This window comes from Maylandia zebra, linkage group LG5 (genome assembly GCF_041146795.1).
Source record: "Maylandia zebra isolate NMK-2024a linkage group LG5, Mzebra_GT3a, whole genome shotgun sequence".
Lineage (NCBI taxonomy): Eukaryota > Metazoa > Chordata > Actinopteri > Cichliformes > Cichlidae > Maylandia > Maylandia zebra.
Window position 1 is genome coordinate 34,473,804 of NC_135171.1, and position 22,171 is coordinate 34,495,974.

General features: G+C 38.0%; 1 protein-coding gene across 6 annotated transcripts in view; it reads left to right on the forward strand.

Moving 5' to 3' along the window:
* Nucleotides 1-22,171, forward strand: part of LOC101481524 (metabotropic glutamate receptor 4) — a 210,718-nt gene that overhangs the window by 120,290 nt on the left and 68,257 nt on the right. For all 6 annotated transcript variants that reach the window (XR_013098692.1, XM_004547528.4, XM_076884263.1 and 3 more), the window contains exon 3: nt 3,248-3,464. Coding sequence is in view for 5 of the 6 variants with exons in the window: in XM_004547528.4 (XP_004547585.2) it covers nt 3,248-3,464 (217 nt within the window). In the remaining variant the exon portion in view is untranslated. The remainder of the gene's footprint in view (nt 1-3,247; nt 3,465-22,171) is intronic.

Below are 22,171 nucleotides of genomic sequence, written 5' to 3' on the forward strand. Positions count from 1 at the left end.
GTTCAGACTTAAGAACCCATGATAAAAGTAACCAGCGTTGCAGCAGTTACAGCTTACACTAGCAGTCTGCTTGGGTAAGTCTCTACAGGCTTTGCAAACCTGGATTTGGACAGTTTATCCCATTCCTCCTGGCAGAGCCTGTGAAAGCTTCAGAGAACTGCTGTCTTCAGGTCTCCCTACAGATGTTCTGTGAAGTTAAAGTTTATACTTTGGCTGGGCCATTCACAAATTGTCATGACTTCCCCTAAAGCCACTGCACAGTTATCTTACCTTCTTTTTGTTTGCTGTTGCAATGTAGTTGGTTGCATTTTTATTCCCCCCACTTCTGACCAGTTTTTGTTTTTCTGCTGTTGAGAAGGATTCAAGAAGGTGATATTGCCTCTACCATGTTTCACCCATTATCCAACCTGAAACATGAAAACAAATAAATTAGGAAATAAAGGAAAATCTAAAATGAAACAATGCAACATAAGCTTGTTGTCATAGTAGTATAATTAAAGCAGAAAAGAGAACAAAAACACCAAAGCTAATTGTTATAGAGGTCACGATGTGTTCTGATTATGATGTGATGCAGGTAAGCAGGTTGATAAACTGCTTCAATTTTTAGCTCCCAAAGGATTTATCTTTAGTTTAGTTCAGCGTGTGAAGTTTTTACAAAATTTTGACTAAACTTAATAGAGGACCTGCTCAGGAGATAGAACAAGTCATCTACTAATTGGAAGTTTAACAGGTTGATTCCTGGCTGACCAGTTTTGCATGATCACATTTCAAGGCAAGGGGTGCATGGTACATACTAACCCAATAACTAAGGCATTTTCAAACATAAATCATAATGCATACTTACTAGTTTCACCTTCCAGATTCTTCTTACTAACTACCCATGAACATGCCGTACCTATGTTTTTTTTTTGTTTGTTTTTTTTTTTGTTTGTCGAATATGTATTTGTATTTACAATGCCAAGGTTGATCTGCAGCCACTGGTGAGTGGAGACAAGTTCTTCATTTTTATTGATATACTGTAATGTAAAGAAGGGCGTTAGGCCACTCTGGTGTTCATCATGTTGGGAGGACATTGCCTTTAAGTCAGATGTTTTCATTTCAAGGGTTATCTGTGTGTGCGTGCGCCTACAGGTCTGTCAGTGATAATGAAATTCTGCATGTGGCAAAGAAGTATCTGGAGGGAAACAGTGCTGTTTTCATTAGGCTCATGTTTCACTGAGTGCACCTTCTCCTCATTTTGTTCAGAGACACAAAAACATGACGACAGATCCTCATCAAAAAGGCACACTGTGTATCATTACCAGGAAACACCTCTGCCGTCTGTCTGTTTTGTTCAGTGTGACCCATAGGGATGAAAAATTCCATTTACACAAACACAGTTTATCTATCACAACAACTGCCTTGGTGAAATCCCTGAAAACAGCCTCTTGTGTTGAGAAACACAACACCAGCTAAGAGTAAGTCTTATATAAAATTATGGTCACTCAAGAAAAGCTTCTTGCTTTAGCTCACCTATATGTTTTATTTTATTTTTTTTGTGTGTGTGTATTGTTTTTCTTGGTGCACACATCAGTGAAATCGTTGATCGAGTTGGAGCAGAAAAATTTGCATCTTGCACATCTGCTTTGCTACTGGAAACTGATTTTCCCGGAGGAACCCACCCGAGGGATTAATAAAGTTTCATCTAATCTAATCTAATCTAATCTAATGCTTGTACAATACTTCAGTTATTTATTTTTATATCATTTTCTATCATGCTTAGCTGTAGAAGCTAGAGCCAAGCATGGACATTCTGTGGTACACAAATATACCAGCAAGTGACCCATGCTGAAATGTGTGACATACTCGTGATCTCAATTTATATTCTGGCCAGCCTACGGTAGCATAAGGGACTAGTGATGCTGGGTATTATAAATGGATCAGCAGGGTGTTCTTTGATAACTGTCTAAAGAGAAATAACTTGAATAACTTGAATCTCAGCTCCAATTGGTAATGGAAAAAAATGGTGTATTGGTGCTTCAATTTCAATGACTACATCATCATCATCATCATCAACTTTATTTATAAAGCACTTTAAAACAACCACAGCTGACACAAAGTGCTGTACATTGGAACTGTAAAATAAAATTACATGAGATATAAATAAAAAACAAATAAAAGAAGAGTGAAATCATTAATTAAATAACTACTGCATTAAAAAAAGAAACTAAGTCTCACTGAGGTTAAAAGCCAAGGAATAAAAGTGGGTTTTAAGACGTGATTTAAAAGACATTCACAAAATTGGGCTACTATCATAAGGATGCATGACAAACAAAATGATTTATGCCAGACTACTATATCTAGAAAGTTGCATCAACATATTGAGCCGCGATCGTGACTCAAGAGTTGGGCGTTCGTCTTGTAATCGGAAGGTTCGAGCCCCGGCTCCGACAGTCTCGGTCGTTGTGTTCTTGGGCAAGACACTTCACCCGTTGCCTACTGGTGGTGGTCAGAGGGCCCGGTGGCGCCAGTGTCCGGCAGCCTCGCCTCTGTCAGTGCGCCCCAGGGTGGCTGTGACTACACTGTAGCTTGCTATCACCAGTGTGTGAATGCGTGTGTGAATGGGTGGATGATTGTGTATAGTGTAAAGCGCTTTGGGGTTCTTAGGACCAAGTAAAGCGCTATACAAATACAGACCATTTACCATTTTTATTCAGAACATTGCTGTTACATTGAGACCAAGATCAAGTGGCTGATATGACTTGAGTTTTCACACATTTGTATCGATTCCTCGTTTTAAATGAGTGGCTGTGAAATGATTCCAATTAGCACTGAATGGTTCAGGCTACAATACATTCCTGTTCTTCTGAAGGTCTGTTTACTGTCCCTTAGTCAAAACTAAAAGTGGATAAGCAGTATTCAGTTTTTATGTACAATAAACTTGTCTATAAACTCTAGGGCAAGTGCCCTTTATTAAATTAAATTGTTTATTCTTTAAATATGTCACTTACTTTTATTGTGTTTTTTTTTATTGTACTCTTTTTAAATCCTATCTGTGTCTGCTATTACTGTATAGCTTTGAGCTTCTTTTATATCTTGTCCTAATGCCTTTTATGTCTTATGTAAAGCACTTTGATCCCCTTGTAGTTGAAAAGCACACACAAGTAAGTGTGCATTGCTTTGCCTTGATACTGTTCACTTCAATCCCACAACTCCTTTGACTAGAAGCTCCTTCAAGCTTATTTTATTATTACTTCTTTTTGTGCAGATACCCCAGGTGAGCTATGCCTCCACAGCTCCAGAGCTAAGTGACAACACCCGCTATGACTTCTTCTCCCGAGTGGTGCCTCCTGATACCTACCAGGCCCAGGCCATGGTAGATATTGTGAAGTATATGCGCTGGAACTATGTTTCCACAGTGGCCTCAGAGGGGAACTATGGCGAGAGCGGTGTTGATGCTTTCATTCAGAAGTCTCGGGAGGATGGTGAGTACACTTGGCCTTGTACATCATTACTGCATAACTTGCACACCAATGTGGGAAGGTGTCACCTATTTGAGCTTGCTGCACTGATGAATGATATATCTCAGTGACACAGCTAGCAAAAGTCAGCCACTGAGGTCAAATGTTAGATTTCAACCCAGAACTTGCATATGCAGAGGTCTACTTGAATACCACAGAGTACATCTGTTTGTTGTTACCATCCATATAATTATGATATGAATGGCTGTGAAGCACCATTCAGTTTTACAAGAGTGATGCTATAGAGACAATATCAGTCATATGTAGAAGTTGCTAATTAACATCCAGAATAAACACCTAACAATGCACCCATACACAATGCCAATCACAGTAATCTACACTAAAGTTTATTAAAGCCAAACAACTCTGTAAAATGTTTCATACCCACACAGATTTTCAATTCAATTCCATTTTATTTATATAGCACCAAATCACATCAACAGCTGCCTCAAGGTGCTTTACATTGTAAGTGAACTGTAGTACCTGGAATGACCAGTTGAGGCTGTCTTCAACAGCAGTTTATTCCTTATAAAGTCCAATGTAAAATGGCTTACCTTAAAAAGTATAGGTACAGCTTAATACAAAGAGCTTATTTCTCCATATGTGAGAACTTCACAGGGTGTCAGTTTCTTAGTCAAATGTTTTAGGTCTCAAGGTTAAGTTTCATCTATGTTGGCTGCCTTTTGGAACATTTTTAATGCAATTACTTAAATATGTGGCCATGTTAAGCCCATCCGGCCTATTTCGCAGTCCACCCTTTTGTCACTTTTGGCTTCTAACATACCAAAATGGAGAAGGCCATAAAGTTAAAGTAGAGGATTCAGAATTAAACAAACTACAAAGTGATGTTGAACTAAAGTCATGGCCAAATGTTTTTGACATCAGCAAAAATTTTGGTTTTCATAGACTATATTTCTTTTTAAAAATATTTTTTCATTTCTTTGTTATATTAAAGAACAGTCATAAGCATTTCATACGTTTCACTGCCAAAACGTTAAGGCTATTTTGTTTTAGATAAATAGCATTATTATAATATGTTTAGTTATATTTTTTTTTATCTACAATAAAATGGATCAGACTTTAACTGTATTATCAACACAATTTTTGGGGGGATTGTTCAAGCTCAGTACATATCTCTCTAAACACACTAATCTATATAAATTATTCAGAAAAATCATAGATATTAGCTGCTACAATTTAGTTTGAGCTCTTAATTGAAACTGTGTGCTTTCACAATATTAAGTGAGCAAATCCCTGTGACTGTGGATTTGAAGTATTCTGCTAATTCATTGCTGCACTTGTTCTCCTACTTTGCCACTGTCATGAGCTGAATAAAGAAAATAACCTGAACGGGCAAATTATCTGACTCAGCTCCCATAGCAGCAGCCCTGGCAGCCCAGGAGCCACATGCTTGGAGCTTCACCAGAACAGCTTTCCCTTAAGAGAGCCAGCAAATAAGACTGAGTACAATGTGGGTAAAAAGCAGATGATGAAAGGTAAATATGAATTCCAGGTGGGGTTTTGTGATCTCTGCTTTTGTATCCCTCTTCTCTGGCAAAAAGTGCCTCGAGCTGGGAATCAGTGGCCTTCAGTGTTTATTTCTGTGTAGTGTCTGAGATGAGAAGCTTCTCATCTCCCATATACTGACCCAGGATGTGACCCACCCTGAAGGGATGGTTGTAAGAGCTGTGGTAGGATACATGGACACGAAAAGCAGTCACTTGTTTTGTTTAAAAAAAAGAAAGCTTTCCAAATCACATACTTTTTATTTTTACCTTCACTATGCCCTTTTAAACTATGTAATACTGCATGGAGGGTGTATACATTTGGGACTCACTACTTCATCGTAATGTTGAACTTTTGATGCACTTAGTTGCTTAGTTGTAAATGGCACAGAGGATTGTGGACAGGACAGGCAAAAAGTATGCTGGTGGAAGTAATAAAACAACCTGGTATTTTTGTCAAACAGCAATTGACATAAATATTTTTTTTCTGCCATACTAAATTTTAATATGTGTATTAGTTACACCTAATGTTGGAAAAATCCCCTTTTTTCACCTTGTATTTTACTGCTACATTCTAGCAGATGTTTTCTCTGCTGGCAATGAATGTGTTATATTAAATTACCAAAGACATCAAAGCAAAGAGCAGTACAATGAGGACATAGTAGGTTCTAATAACACCAGATAATTTGGAACATCTTACGTGGAGCTGATGCAGCCACCGGATGCTTTATTCTTCAATTTCAAAGGACCTATTTTATGAAACGCACATAGTTTCTGAAATGGAAACTTCCTAATGGTCATCTGGGGTCTACTTAATGGTCTCTTATTGCTTACTACTTTCGTATTTATGAATGTACGATTCTTTTTTTTTTTTTTTTTTTTTTTTTTTTTTTTAAATGACATCAGAAACAGCAGTATGCGACATTACGTGATGGCAGAGCTTCAGTTCATCCTTTGTCATTTTTTTTTTTTTTTTTTTTTTAATAAATAGGACAGGGGGAATGAATGAGAGAAAGAGGGGGAGAGAAAGAAAGAAAACCAAAGGGGAGAAGAGACGGTGAGAAGGGGGGGGAAGAGAGAGAAAAAAAAAAAAAGAACTCCTGGGTCACCTGTATGGAGAAAAAAAAAAAAAACAAACAAAAAAAACAAACAGAGGAGACAGCAAACAACAAAGAGTAACATAATAATAGAGAAAACAAAGCACCATCACAATAAACTAGCTAGTCATAGATATCAATATTTACTAAATAATAAACGATATTGTGCAGCACGCAAGATAGACAGCGCACAGTGTGCTTTGAGGCAGCAGCCAAGAAAGCTTTAGTCCGCGTCTGTGAATACCCATGTGTGCATACCTGTGTGGATCAGCATGCTTGCATTCCAAAGGTTTCTCCATGTAATGATCTGCTAGGGAGTGTGGGGGGGGCCACAGTCCCGTCCTCCAGGGTGTGAAGCGGGTATGGAGGAGATCAAAACTCCAGACATCCAGAGGCCCCCAGAACACAAGAGACCATGGAAGACCAACAGAGGGGCAGCCGCGCCACTGTTCCAGTAAGAGCTGAGGAGAGTCCCAGATGAGGGCTCGCCCAGCAGCCGCGGAGCAGAAGTCAGGGGGAGTTGCAGTGACGCGCCCGTGAGCTCCGCCGGCCCCCAGCTGTGCCTGAGTGACCGAGCCCCAGGCCGAGAGGCCGGGGGCACCCCACCTCCAAAGGGGCCCGAGCGAGCCCCAGGCCCCAGGCCCCGACAAGCGGCCGCCAAGGAGTGAGCCGGTGTGTACCCGGACGCCCTCCCCCAGACACAAAGAACCACCAACACACCGACACCTGAGGGAGTCCGCCACCGGCAGGGGAAGTGGTGGTGGGTGGAGATAGGCCTCCAAACCTTGGAGGGCCTGAGGTGTACGATTCTTTCCGAGTGCAGACTTTAGGAAACAAACAGGAGACAGAAAGACCAGTCAGTTCTGGGCAGTAGAAGCTCATCTCTGGCTGAAGACTGCCCTTCTCTGCAGAGACGTTGATTACTATGGAGCATGCCCCAATAGATGTCATTAATCAAGTTAATGAAACACAATGTCAATAAGAACCCTAACAAGATTTCCCTTGCAAACCAATGGCCTGTCTGACATCAACATAAAAAACCCTGCTAATGGAGTAACTGCTACCCCCATGTGATGAGGATTACAAGTGTTAGCCACAGAGTTGGGCTGAATAAGCCCATGTGGAGAATGTAAAATGAAGAAGAAGAAAAGGGGAGCACAAACAACTCTGCATTGCTCCTGGGTGGTTTATTTGTAGATCCAGGGAACAGACAATTTTAGAATGGGCTGATTGTTATGCCTAGTGAGCGAAAACAAAGTATGAACTCAACACATGGGGAAAATGCATAATTATGTTTTATTAACTGATTCTTACTGAAATGATCTTTCAGGTTAAAAGCAGTTCACATTTAAATATTAAGGTTGGTGAGGCTTTATATTTATGTCATAAATAACAAATCCCATGAAAATATTAAAACACCAACCGGGTGTTTGTGCACAACTTTGCAGGTCTGAGTTACAGTATTATTTAAAGATTAATACATGTAGCACTGTGGAAACATCTTGAGCTGCCTTTCCTTATATTTTGCTTTGGAGTAGCCAGACTTTCTTGCAATTTTCAAAGTGGTCTTGAAAAATAGTTCTCCAGGGTTTTCGAAGGTCTTTCAAAGTCCTTTGGATATTGGCAGCTTCTTCACTCATTTTCATCCTAGTCCTTGTGCTGGACCATGAATCATCCAAGCACATGTTATCTAGCCACCATTGTCACACAATACAGTCAGAACTTTTCATCATCAGCTTAACACACGGAAGACCAGAATCATTAAAAATTTGCCATCACATTGCTTAAAGAAATTACAAGGAAGCTTACCTAAGAGAGTTCAGGTTGTTTTATAGAATAAAGATGCTCATTTCAAATACTGATTTTCATGCTGATAAGAAATGTACAAACTAAGCAAAATATGAAGAGATATGGGGTGACTCAAGACTTTTGCACAGTACCATATGTGGTGCACTAGTACTGAATTTTGATAATAAGTTTGTGCATTAGAGCAAGCCTTAAGATGCATAGGGCTTGTGTTTATCGTAATGCAGTAATGCACCACTCAACGCAATAGTGTAACAACAATGGAGTTTTATGGCATAGGGGAATAAGCTAGATCACGCTTTCTTCTTACTGCTTTATAAATATTTGATGCACTCTTTGAAGAATATCATGAAAGCTGCAAGGTAAAGAAACTGGAAAGTATTGTAGACTGTGTAACAGGATAAGATAGAAGCACGGCTCCACCCAGAGCAACAGACAGACTTGTGAACATCTGCATTCTAAATGACCGCAGTCACCCAGGGAAGAGATCACAGCACACACAGCGATGTCCCTGTTTCTATCTGTATGGCCTTTTAATCTCTAGTTCACACCCGTGTGTGATGTGTCAGGCAGTTATGTCTTTATTTATTATTTGACATAACGCAAATGACCCCTGAGTGCCTCAGATATGTCCTCTTGCAATTTGTTTGAACAATTACTTGTCATTGCTTAATTAGGCAAAACGAAAGGCTAAATAATCATCACTCTTCTTCTCTAGCAGTTCACTCTCCATCTTTTCTCCCTCTCTGACAGGGACGTAATGGTTACATATTGCTCTTAATGCAAAGACACTATAAAAGCCAATTTCCTTAGCCAAGTGCTATTTGAACTTCGATCTTAAGTAATACCCTATAGAAATGTTAGCTGACCAAATGATTTCATGTGACATCATTCCCTTTCTGCTTCTTCTGTGGCAGCTTGTACTTTATAATGTCAATGCACATTAATACATATTTAAAACAAAGACAAAAATGGAGAAATACGTGACGCAGATTCAATCAAAAGTGCAGGGGGAAAAAAGCAACGGATTAGGGTGTGGGGGAGGTTATGGGGGAAAGTGGAGTTTATTTTAGCCTGAACTACCCGGGGGATGTGGCACAAATTGGCCACAAAAGAGGCTGTTGTGTGAATTTTTATAGATAAGGTTAGTATATGAATAATTACATGGACACCAAAAACAATAAAATGAGGTTACTGACTTAAAACTATGAGCATCAAATTTGTTTCTAGTTGGTAGTCTGTTTGGTTGTCAGAGAAAAACAGAATGACATTTAAGTGACATTCAATAGCTTTAGCATTGCACCCAGCAACAGGAGATAATCAGGTTGGTGTACAAGAAGGATATCCCCCCCCCCCCCTCCCCCAAGAATATAAGATGAGTGGCAAAGTTTTCCTAACGACTATGTACATGAAAAATTCTGGATAAAGCTAGACAAAAAATGGACATATAACTGATTTTAACTTTCAAAGAGAGTTGAATTTGTCTGTCTACTTATTTAAGTCCATCATTCCAAACTTATGAGAAGAAGACAGATTTCAATTACGCAACATAAGACAATAATTTAAATTAGACAGTTCAGGCAACTAATCTGGATTACAATTCTGCAGATAATCCAGACAGCTCCTTTTCATAAGAACATATCAATAGCACTTTTGTCAGGGGGATAAGATTTTCTCAGCTTCCACTGAGCACTTTCTAATGGCTTCATATTAGCTTCATTAGAATAGGCTTACACATTACATTACAGTAGTGTAACGATTCCATGACAGTTTCTGAAGCAACATGATATCTTGTGTTGCAATCTTAACTTAGTTTAAAGTGACAAAAATACATACTGTACATATACATGTACATGTATGTATATGTATATGTATATACATGTTTGATATGTTGGTCACTGCTGTGCAATCATGCCGTGTTTCAATTTTTGAAGGCTCATATTTAAATAAAAAAATGTAAAAAGATTTTAAAATTTCAAATGTTACCAAAGTTGCTCAATTTAGTTCTTACTGTGCGAGAAAAATGCACTAACATTGCAAATATTGATTAGACACTTCCGAATTGCTTTAATGTTCCATCACATCCAAAAGGTGCTCTATTGGGTTGAGATCTAGAGACTTTGAAAGCCATTGAGTACAATGAACTCATTGTCATGTTCAAGAAACCAGTTTGAGATGATGTGAGCTTTGTGACATGGCATGTTACCTTCCTGGAAACATCCATCAAAAGATGGGTACATTGTGGTGTTAAAGGAACATGGTCATCAACTATATACAGGTTAGCCATCACATTTGAACAATGCTCAGTTACAGGCACAAAGGAGCCAAGAACATATTCCCCACAACCTGTGTTAAAAAGCAATTGAACAGATGTGCCTAATTACAAAGTAGGAAACATTTCCATCAATTTTTGGCGTTCACAAAAACCAGTAATGTTGTCCAATAGTTTTATTAAAAGATGCCTCCAAAGCCAGTTTCCTTACTTTCCCTGGTGCTCTTTACCCTGGTCAACGCATGAACCAAATTAAGCAAAAAATCATAAAAAAAAAAATGACCATCAAAAAATTGTAACATAAGTTTTTGTAACATAAAAATGATATCAAGTAATTAAAATCTTAAATCTTATTTACCTACAACATAATCGTTTTAGCTTTAATCAGGGTGGAATTATTTTTTTACACAGCTATATTTATTTGCTGATGTAGTGGTTTGCATTAGCATTTAACTGAACAATGTCAAACCCAGAGAGGATTTCTAAAATGTACTAATTGCTCAGTCCATTTAGAAAAACAAGAGGTGAGTATTGGCAACAACATTGATAAAAACATTACTAAATGTAAAAATAATAAACATATTTGAATTCCCACTTTGATCAAAAACTGCATTAAGAAGCTCATTAAGATAGTGATGTTGTATGCAGTTGCCCTGAATCGATCCTATGGATGTTACTATGGAGATTTTTTTCCTTAGGTTAGGTTACAGAGGTCACTCAGAGTTCACTTATGGAGATTTTTTTCCTTAGGTTAGGTTACAGAGGTCACTCAGAGTTCACTTAATAGAGGAGCTTCACTTGAAGGAATGTAATGACTGAGCATCTCTCTAGACACACTAAGGGCACAGAGCTCCTCTTTTCAAAGATTAGGTAAAAATCATGTCCGACATTAATATTCCGTCTGTCTCTTATAAGACCTGTGACATTTGTAGTGTCTTATTCAGAGAGTAAAGTATGAAGAGTAATGTACAAAAAAACAACAGGTCCTTCAACTAAATCATTTGTTGCTACAGTACCGCCTGAAACGACCCATGTAAGCATTCCTGAAACAAATGCTTTTAAAGGTCAGACAAAGGTCACATTAGGTGGAATGAAAGTGGCATGGACACATTTTACTGTTCATTGAGAGACTGGACTCCAGTTTATTTACTTGAACCTTTTCTTTTACTCACTCGTTCTAACTCGTGGTTTGGTTATGTTTCAGCAACAACTGAGAAAAAAACAACTGAGTTAAAATTAGGAAAAGAACTTGCATTTCACAAAACTGTTTACTGTGCAGACACTAGTTCAAAGCTGTTGAGCCACCAGAGGTCATTTTCCTTAAAGCATAAATATTGGATATCATAAATAATGTAAACAAATACATAATTTTGTATAATGAACCCTGTTACTTTATTTCAATTCATGTGTGCATTGCTGCACTCCTTAGCCAACATTTCCTCAGTGGTATTGCAGTGTGACCAAACCTGGTACCACAAGTTTTCTCTGGCACTCACTCAAACATATACAGTCACTCAAACACAGAGTTAGATTACACTAATGCCTAATACACGCATGCATTGTCTGTACAACAAAGAGCTTTGGACATTTTCCAGTGAACTCATGGAAGAATGAGTATGCAGTGTTTCTGTACAAATACAAGAGCTTACAGAGTAATTTCATGATTTCACACAAAACCATGTGAAAATATTTGTTTAATAAATGCATTACATTGCCTTTTATATGCCAGGCAACCAACCCAACATTGTACCAGACAAAACACAGACAAATCCTAAGAATTATTGTACTGACTCCAAACTTGATTGTTTGTCCTATTCGCACATGTTTACAGGAAATACAGCTTTTTATTTCCTGTAGTTTCGCCTTATCTAAGCTGCACTATTTCTGTGAGAGCAATGGTTATTGTTAATTAATTTATATGTGGTTCCTTTAAGGAAAGATGTATTTTATGATTTTATCAGCCTAAGGTTAATTCATTTCATTTTTACTTTCTCTCCATTTTATATATGTGTTGTTTTTATATAGTTGCTGGTTGGCACACTTGGCATCTAGATTACTGGGCGCATGCAGCCAGTGGCACAGTAGAGCAGTGTCTTTAGATTAGTTTGACTTGAGAGTTATTGATCCCTTTGGGGAAATGTGCTCATTACAGCAGCAATAAAATTTAGCTTAGGGAGAGACGAGAATAATATAATTACACAAATCTAAAATAAACAGAAGGCGGTCAAGGTGCATCTCAGCACAGTTTGCGGGAAGGAAGTCAATTAATGGATATTGTGTTTTTGCCAGTTGCATCTATTTATCGACGCTGACATCTTAACATCTCACTTAACAACAGCATAGCTGAAGAGGCTTTCATGACCTCAGAAATGACAAAATCATTTTATGTGTCTTTATAGTATCTGTGTTTGATCAGACTTTGCTTCACAACTCTGTAAACTTTCTTTACACAGCACGGAGCCTTGTATGACAAAGAAACACAGATACATCTGGCAGTACAGTTTCCTTCAGAACTATTGCTCTTTCAGGTTTCTTCCTAACGAGCTGGTGGAAGACGTTGTTTAGTCAGCTTCTCATCTAGCTTGAATCTTCATCCTGATAAACATCCTCACACAAAAACAGAAGCTTTAGATGAAAACCGTGAACCTGTTCTGTTTATGTTACAGTATTGTGCGTTCTTTGGTGTAAATCAGTGAGCTGTTTTTTGTGGAAAGAAAAGGCTTGGTGGTTGAATCGTATGTAGACAGAGTGTGATTGTTGAAACATTTGTCACCGTTAGGTCTTGTTAGTTAAGAGTGTTATGAGGTTATCAGCAATGATGCATTGCGTTACAAGACAAACCAGATAGAGCGAGTGCAAGTGGTATTTTAATTACGACACACTCCCCTCTTGCTGTAGTTCTTCCTGTCAGGCAATATAGTATAGACTGTATATTAAAGATGGAATCTATCATCCTGTCCTGATTTCCTCCCATTGATGTGTAAGCCCTGGTTATGAAGTGTCCACATGCTCATACTCTTGTGAATTATCCATCACAAGTTAGACCTCCATTAAACCTTCATCATTTTATTATCTTTTTTTTTCCTCTGCAAAGGGCTATAATTTAGAAAACAGACATTGTTTTTCATTAAATAAGATTTGAAACTGGAGACTGACAAGTGCGATTTCTATACAATCAGACTTTTTTTTTTTGAGCCAGAGGAGTAAATGAAGAAATCCTGCTTTAAGGCAGTGAGCTTTTAAATCCATAGAACTGTCCCATGGTGCTTTGGATGAACCTGTAATTGTCCACCGACACTGATTCTGGAAGAATGGCTTTGCTGATACAATTCAGCAAGGAGGCAAACTAGCTTTTCTGCTAACCTAGAAATTCACGAGGTAACTAGCTAATACATGAAGGAGTTAACAGGACCAAACTGTTTACAATGTAAAATATTAATGTTAAAAATAGTTTCTTTTATTGCTAGATGTGGTTCATGATATAATAAAGTTACATATATAAAATCTTTACAAATAGAAAGCACGTATAGGTCAGATAAGAGTCTGAGCCTTTTTCTGAAGTTGGAGGCTGTGCCTGAGGATGCATTCTAGCAGGGTGAACTGATGTTAAACAAGATAATATTGTTGCTGTAGTCTTTTTCTGGCTCCCCTGAGAGCTAATTACTGCTCTGGCTAACTTGCATAGTTGCAACATTCTTTCTAAATTGACAATAGTGTTGAAACATTGTGATGGCTGTGCAACTACGGGATGCACAGCAAACTAGATGATGTCAAAGTTTTTTTTATTTACCATATCATTAGAACCGAGTTCTGTAATGCACTTCACTGAAAAGGTGAAAAGATGTAAGACAGTTGCACCTTTGCTCTCTGGAGATTGGGATGACCTTTAAGAGTCATTAATTTAAATATGCTTGGAACTGATTGATTCCATCTTTTATCCACACCAAATATATAGCTATGCTTTCTCTATTTTCTTTTTAGCCACGCAGATTTAAATAATGATTGTGCTGCATAATTCATATAAAACCAAACCTAACATTTTAGTTTGCCATTGGGTGTAAATAATCATTTGTGTGACCTATATTTATATTTAATAATTAAAGACAGTGAAAAGTAATATTGCTGTGAGTAACTCGCTGATGCATGTTGAGCTGCTAAGTGAGCCCTTGGTCCCTTTAAGCAGCGAAAACAATATTTTGTCCTGTTTCTGTCAAAATGGTGTTGTTTTACACTGTTTACTGTGATCTTAAAACTCTAACAAGTTCTTGAAACTGTATTCTTCATCTGCTGGGGGATTAAACAACATTTCATCTCTGCACAAGGACCTTGAAAGGTCAATTTTGAATAAATGAGAAAAGCACCCTTGTGCTAGCGAGTCAGGGGTACCATTGTCACAAGGGGGAGGGGGATGAATAGAGGCTTTGGTACCTCATGTGATAGGAAAACATTGGCATGAACCAACCACTGACTGTTAGGCACAAGCAATCTCCATACACAGCATGCTGAAATAACCTTGATGGTGGAAACTGAATTTGATTTAGCGTAAAGAAATAAGTGATGCTGTATTTTGAGCAGGATTTCCATAAGGTAATAGGCAGCACAGTGAGACACAAATAGGATTCCAATTGTCCCATTAGCCCTGATGAAATCGGGAAAATGTCTGGGCAAGGCGAAACATCTAGAACTGATTGAAGGGAACATCCGAGGAATTATAGTTATTTCTGACCAGAAGCATTAGATTTTGTGACAACAGCTGAAAAAAGGTATTGCATTAATATATTCTAGGTATGGGTTTTCCCCAAATCACGTGGTTTGAAACCATCATCTTTGGGGTTATAAACACATCATGGGATTGAGATGGTAACACATTAATATGGCTGGCATTTTTGCCCTACCAAGCATTTAGAAATTTGGAATATTTTGCCTATATTTGTCACCCAGAGAGAACTAAAGTAACCTAGACTTAAAAAAGAGACTTTTCACAGCTTCCTCAAAATGCAAAATTGCCCATAAATCACCAGAACAAACTGCAGGAGCTTGAGGTAATTCTATAAAAGCAAGTGTGAGAGGAGGCAGCCATTTCATTGAAGTAGAAAAAAACCGACACCCTTTGTTGGCATCTAAAAGTTTAACACAATTTTGCTCTTTTTCTTCAACAGGCTTCAAACTCACTTAAGAGGCACAGAGGCTTTGAACTTTCTCAGCAAAATTGAAATAGTGGAAGACATTGGCTACGAAGTGTTATTGAAGACATTACACTGGAGCCTCGTTGAAGTTATGGTGTCTCTGTGAGAGTGTTCCTATTTTAATTCAGAATGAGAAATAAAGCAAGAGTGATTTAGCCTGGCAGTAATCGCAGGATAAATTTTTGACATAATGTCACTTCGTCTCAGGGCGTGTCATTTCCATTAGATATGACAAGGCAGTTAGTTGAGAGGGGGAGAGGAAGAAGAAGGGAGTGACGTGTGGGTGAGAGAAAGTAGGAGCGGATTTGAAGGGTGGAAAAAGGGAAGTTTTTGCAGAATGAGAGAGAAGCATTTGTTTGATCAGCTAGGAGTGAGGGAACTGCTGCAACTCTACAAATTCATTATGCATTTGTTCTATTGTGCCTGATGAGGAAGTGATCAAAATAAAGCTGTTTAGTCCTTATTGTTTTGTTTTTTTGGTAAACAAACGCCATACTGTGATCATGAGGCACAGTACAGCATTTCCCTCCAGGTTTCTGTTTGGTAAAATACCACAGTCTTGATTTCTTGGAAAATACAGGTTAATCTGTTGCAGAGGAGCAAGGATTGATATTACCTCATTTGTCAGGAAAACATTTATGAGTTTTAATCTCATACTTCCATTTTTCCTGTTGTATTGATCCATTTTGTGCCATCTGCAAGCTTTGTGAATAAATTGAGCTACCATGCAAACAGAGAATGTGGTGTCCCAACATCAGCAGGGTGATCAATGGCAGAGACAACCCGGGTCAACAGTTCTGATGCCTGTGTTTACTGAGGCAAAGTATTGAAAAAGAGACGGGCTGGTGGAGTAGAGAGTGCAAACTAGAATCAATACAACAGCTATCATCATTTGCAGGGTTTATTAATGGCTTTGCCCCTAGCTGGGAAAGAGAATAACACTGACTTGCATTTGGGCAACCAGCACGTCAGTGTTTATGCAGCTGGCTTCCTATCAATCATCACAGTGTAAGTTGCTCTCAGCAATGGTCTAGTTACCTCCACTCACCTCATCAAAACGCCCCCCTCAATCATGTAATGAATGGCATCAATTATGAGACCAAGCTGCCAAGATATACAAATGATTCAGAATGGGTCAAAGTCTAAAGGCAGGCAAAAGTGATTGTGCATTGTGTAGTTTAATTCACTTTCTTTCACTCGCCTACTGGCTGCAGCTCAATGCAGTTTTCTTTCTTGCATTTTAAAAGGTATGTCTTCCTGTTTTGTGACTGACAAATGCATCAGTCACACTGGATACAGCCATAAGGCAACGAGTGTTTCAACCAATAGGTGTATCCTATCTTGGTGGTAGTCAGGAAATTTCCCCTCTGTAAAAAGCTTTCCTGCTCAGTCTACAAAACTTGTCATCTACGACATCAGACAGCAAAGAAAAACACATGGTGCCTTTCATGGCAGATGAATTGTTTGTACAGGATGTGGCAGCTCTAAAGAATAGGGAGTATGTTCAGTCAAATATGCCGGTGTAAAGAAAATGAACAAATCCATTTTTCCTGCTGTCAAATAAAACTGCTCAGCGCTGGTAATGGATGAATAAAAAAAAAGACAAAAGGTGTGCTATTTTAGAGTTCAGAGACAAAAAATATTAGAGGGATTTATTATTAATATAGAAGAAGAGATGTGATTAAAAATGTATTTAAACAGTGTAGTTAAATCTATATGACACTGAGTAAAAGCAATGGCATAAACCCATATTAGAATAATGTATGAATTTCAAAAGACAAGAAAAATGGAAAGAATGTAGGAAGTTATCAGCTTTTCTGTCTCTGCACAGATTAGAGCGTGGCACTTGCCTTAAGGTACGTTACTATGCCCGTAGGATTAGCCCACTTTAATAGAGCTCCCACTGCACTGACCCAGAGACTTGAAATCGTAGCCCTGCTTGACAAAGTCTCCCCCACAGGCCGGCTAACCACATCTAAGATTACCATATTTGAACCGAAAGCTCTGAAGTGTACTGACATGAATAGCAGAGCAGAGATCTAGGAGTGATCCTCCTGCTTCTTTCTTTTACAGTCATCTTCTTGCTGCAATGCAAGGCATTCGCTTGTCTGAGACTCCAGTAAATCTGCTGTGCCTGCAGCAGAAAAATGATGCAAGAATATATTTAGCAGCCTAAAAAACTGTATTCATTTAGTGCACTAACACTGTCACTCCAATCATTTGACAAAGCACACAAGGCAAAGACTTTAATTAAAAATGGAAGATAACATGATAAAGTAAAACTGTGCCTCTTTGATTCACATATCTTTCATAGCATAAGAACCTGCTTTCATTCACATTATTTGGCATAATTGGAGTCATATGTTATTCATTTTATGTTTGGCCTGTATTTTTCCATCAAGTGTCCTTTTATTGTACGACTGTGAGATGAACAATGTGTGCACTCATCTGTGAATTCTCCACAGAATTCTTGACAAGGCTTGAAAGATAGAGCAGGCGTGAAATAGTCAGATCTCCGTGTGGAAGTGGTATCGTTGTCTCTGCATGTGAAGACGAAATCTGTTGTTGTTGTTGTTGTTTATAAAGGGCAATTCCCACTTCTTTTTCAGTTGCTGTCAAGTTAGTTTGTTTGGAGAACATGCAAAACAATTTGTAAATGGATAAATGAATGGAATGGTAAAGTGTACTAAAAGAATTACATTTTTAAGGAGGATGGCATTGTGCATGTTATGTCCAAAGAGCAATGCTGGCTTCATAAATTAGTCAGTTTAACCAATATTTAGGAAGACATTGCACATTCCCAGTTTTTAACAAAGCCTCTGAAAATCTGTTTTGCTCGTTAGTTAATCCAAGTTATCTTTGAATACAATGCTCATCCACTAATCCCCTTCAGTCATAATATTTATATTTGCAACTTTATGCATACTAAACACAAATGAAAATAAACTGGGCTGCCTGAGTGGTTGATATGCCATGACTTTAGGAAAACATTAAAAAAAAATCTTCCAGTAGGGAACCCCAAGGCCCCTGGCAAATTAAGGTCTCATCATTATCTAACTTTATTCACATTGTTTATAGCATAAGAAATTAGTGCAATTTTGTCTGTAAGGAATGAGTGAGATGTCTCTTGCTGAGGGCAGTTGCTGATGTGAAGTGCAAAAGAAATAAATTAATTAATCAAGTGAGGTACAGCAGTAGCCTCAAGGTTAACCGATCTGGCTAGCAGAAAGTTTCCCAGTTCGAAGACCTACTTGAGCTAGAAGAGGCTGTAGGGGGCTTGATTGACTTTTTAACTACTGTCAGCATGTGCCTGAGCAAGGCACTGAAGCCAGGTTCTTTAGCCCTGTAGGTAAGGCAAGTATAACATTATAGTAAAATGAATATAAAGCTGCTGGCATGCTATAAAGCCATTCCAGCGCTTGTGTAGTTGATTCAGCAAAGATGCACTGTGGAGGTATTGGACAGCTCCCATGTGCAAATATGTGAAGGTCTGCATACCTGAAGTCAAATGAGTTTATTTATGCCGGCCAAAATCATGAATCAGCCTTTGAACGACTTTGAAATCTGTACAACATCCTTGGCATCATTAGGCCCTGGATTCAGATAAAAGAATTCCCAAGGAAAACCCTACAGTGCAGAAAAAAAGAGAAGAGCAGCATTTTAGACAAGCAATAATGCTGTAAATACAGACTACAGAGACATGCTCATTCAATTACAACTTGTTGGAAAACAAATTTATACAATAAAATGCACATTCACACAGAAATTTTCTTGTGAAACTATGAAGGTGTGTTTGGATCACAGCACGTGGGGCCATTGCAGATGGTAAAGTGACTTTATACTCACATAGTACACAACAGAGCCATCACGGCATGAGCTCTACAAGACCTCTGAAGATGGATACTTATGTTTTTCACACATTAACAGCAGATCTTTTTATACCCCAACACCTTGTCATCCCTGGCATCCAACACAGGCGAGAGATGACTGTCCACTTAATGTCTGATGTATCAAAGACATTGATGTGCCATTCTTATGAGATAATTATTGCTTATTGAATACCACCTGCGAGTGGTCCTAAGGGTTTTTTTTGCCTCATCAGTGCATATTTGAAACAATATATTTATTTTTATGAACGCATTTGTCTTAAATGTGAACCTGTACATGTTCTTATGGTGAATATATTCATGAAAAGTACACACACATACGCACGCACGCACACACACACACACACACGCACAAAGTATTGTTAAATGTTGAGGGACCATGTTTTCAGACACACTGCAAAGTGTTGTTATGCTTTCAAAAAAGAAAAAACCCTCTTGTGACCATGCAAAAGAATAAAATATGCAAAACATGTTTTGTAGTTAATTAATAATAAAAAGGATGTCAGCACAAAACTAGTACAAACACTTTTCAGATGATTAATTATAATGAACTGAAGGTCAGGCTTTATAAAGGATAAAGACTGCTGCGTTCATTTGTGTATCACACAATTTATATTAAACATATTTATTGACATTTTGTCAGAAGAAAACATTTCTGAATTGTGCAGAATCAGGAATGCAGAGAGAAGGTTGCAACATGAGATTTCCGTGAAAATTATATCACTGTCGCTTTGAATTCTTTTCATCTTACTACTTTGATGCAAAATTGGTTTGGTGCAGCTGAGCACTTAACAACATCACAGTGTGTGTGAAATATTTTTCCTTTCTGCACACAAAACACTGAATCCTAAAATCCTGTTTTGGGGATTTATTTGTTTGTTTATTTATTTATTTATTTCTGTTTGAGCGACAACACAGACTTCTTTGTTTTAATGTTCTCTCTTAAGATCTGTGTGTACAGCAGCTGTTTATCAAAAACAATTGAAAAGTAAAAGGACTTTGAGGCTCTCCTTTAATCATGAATAACTAAGAAATGTTCTGTAATTGTTTGCTGGGGGACAAGCTGACACTTAACGAGGACATTCAAGGAATGTAAACAAGTTCTGTCTTTGTTTATTTTAGTAGAATATCATACTCTGCCATGCTGACTCATCCACATGAAACACACAGATAAGCACAGTGAGTTGTACATTATTAAGCCAAGTTACTTGCACACAGAGAAAATAGTACCACCATCTCTCTTTCGGTAAGATTACTGATGGGTTTTATGCCTTCATAAAGCTGACCAGCTGTGTCTATTTTGTTAAATTTGGAAACAAATGAGCAGGTCAGCTGCTGATCCACTCCAAGTTTCATATTATTTCAGCTCAAGAGAACCAGGGTAAAAGTATCTCCATGTGCTGCAAATACTCTTTTTTTTTTTTTAAAATTGCTGATCTAAAACAAACAAGCAAACAACAACAACAACAGCAATAACAACAACAAAAAACAGCAATAGAAAGGAAGGTGGAGTGAACTCTGCAATCAATTTGGCTAAAGGGGGGGTTATTTCAGCTGACCAAGATGTTCTTCAGTTGAAAACAGCCCTAAAATTGGATTTTAGGAGTAATACTTATTTCCAGTGCTGAACATTTGGCTATTAATTTTACACATCTGAGCTGTGAGGAAAAACAATACTGCTTTGTATTTATCTGACCTCCAATCTGCTCAGAAAAAAAGCAAAACAATTTCTTTTAGTATTCAGTATCCAGTATAAATTTGGTGGCCAGGAGAAAAATCATGAGCCACTGTGCAAAAACTGCAGTTCCTCTTGATGCCACTTGAGACTGTGTGTCAATCCCCATAGTTTCCCGTTTTAAAATCACATAGCAATTCTGAATAGTGTTTGTCTGTTTGTTGTTTTTAATAAAGTTAGTTAGTTAGGGATGTGGGTGCAATGATGTCCAACACTGTCCATTAGGGTTGAGATTCACTGCTGAGCCTCATCCACTGTTTCAAGTTCATATGTTGGACCTCTTTCCTTCAAAGCTTCAAAGTTGAGTACAAAACCAGTGAATGACAAAGCTACTGTTTAGGATTCATTATCTGAATACAATGCAGAGAAAAAAAGTACTAGCCATAGATCTCCACATATCTTATTATATGTCAGTACAAGTGTCAAGTTTTAGATTGACTGACTGACCCTTTAGATCATCCTACAATCCCTAAGACAACATTGCAAGCATGGCTACAAATCAAAATAGTCTGGCTGTCTGAGTGTAATCACTGGCGACCTGAATAGCGTCCCTCACTGAGCTGGTAATCCAGGATAACCCAGAAAATTCTCAGAGACTGTCTACGTTAAACTCTTAATGTAAAAGGTCCCCTTTTGTTGCTGGCACAATCACTTTAAAGCGCTCTTCTCGTTGGGGTAAAGGAGTTGCCAACATGCGTTTGTGGGTATTCTGTGGTAAAATTGACATCTACTGTTCTGCTCAGTTCCTTGCTGGCACATTTAACAGCTTTCCCTAGTATCCACACATTGTTACTGTAAATCCTAAAACATTTCAATAGACGAGGATAAAGGAGGATCAGGTTTTCACAGAACGTCCTGATCAGCATCTAGAGGATTTCACTAGAGAAGATCTTCCAACAATTGAGTTGTTTTTGCTATAATGGAATAATTTTAAGGAGTGCAAAGAAGGGTCAGATTATTTTGGGCAATAAAAAAAATGAAACAGTTAACTGCAGATTTAAATCAACCTTCCCAGACAGAATCCCTCCAAGCAGAACATTGCTAGCTTCTAAAAATTACTCTGTGTACTATTCTGTTATTTTAGTTGTATTTTAAAGTTTAATTCCATATTTATCTGATTGATAATTTCTGTCCAACTTTCAAAAGACGTCCTACAGAGATTGAATCACACTTTCAGTTGTAG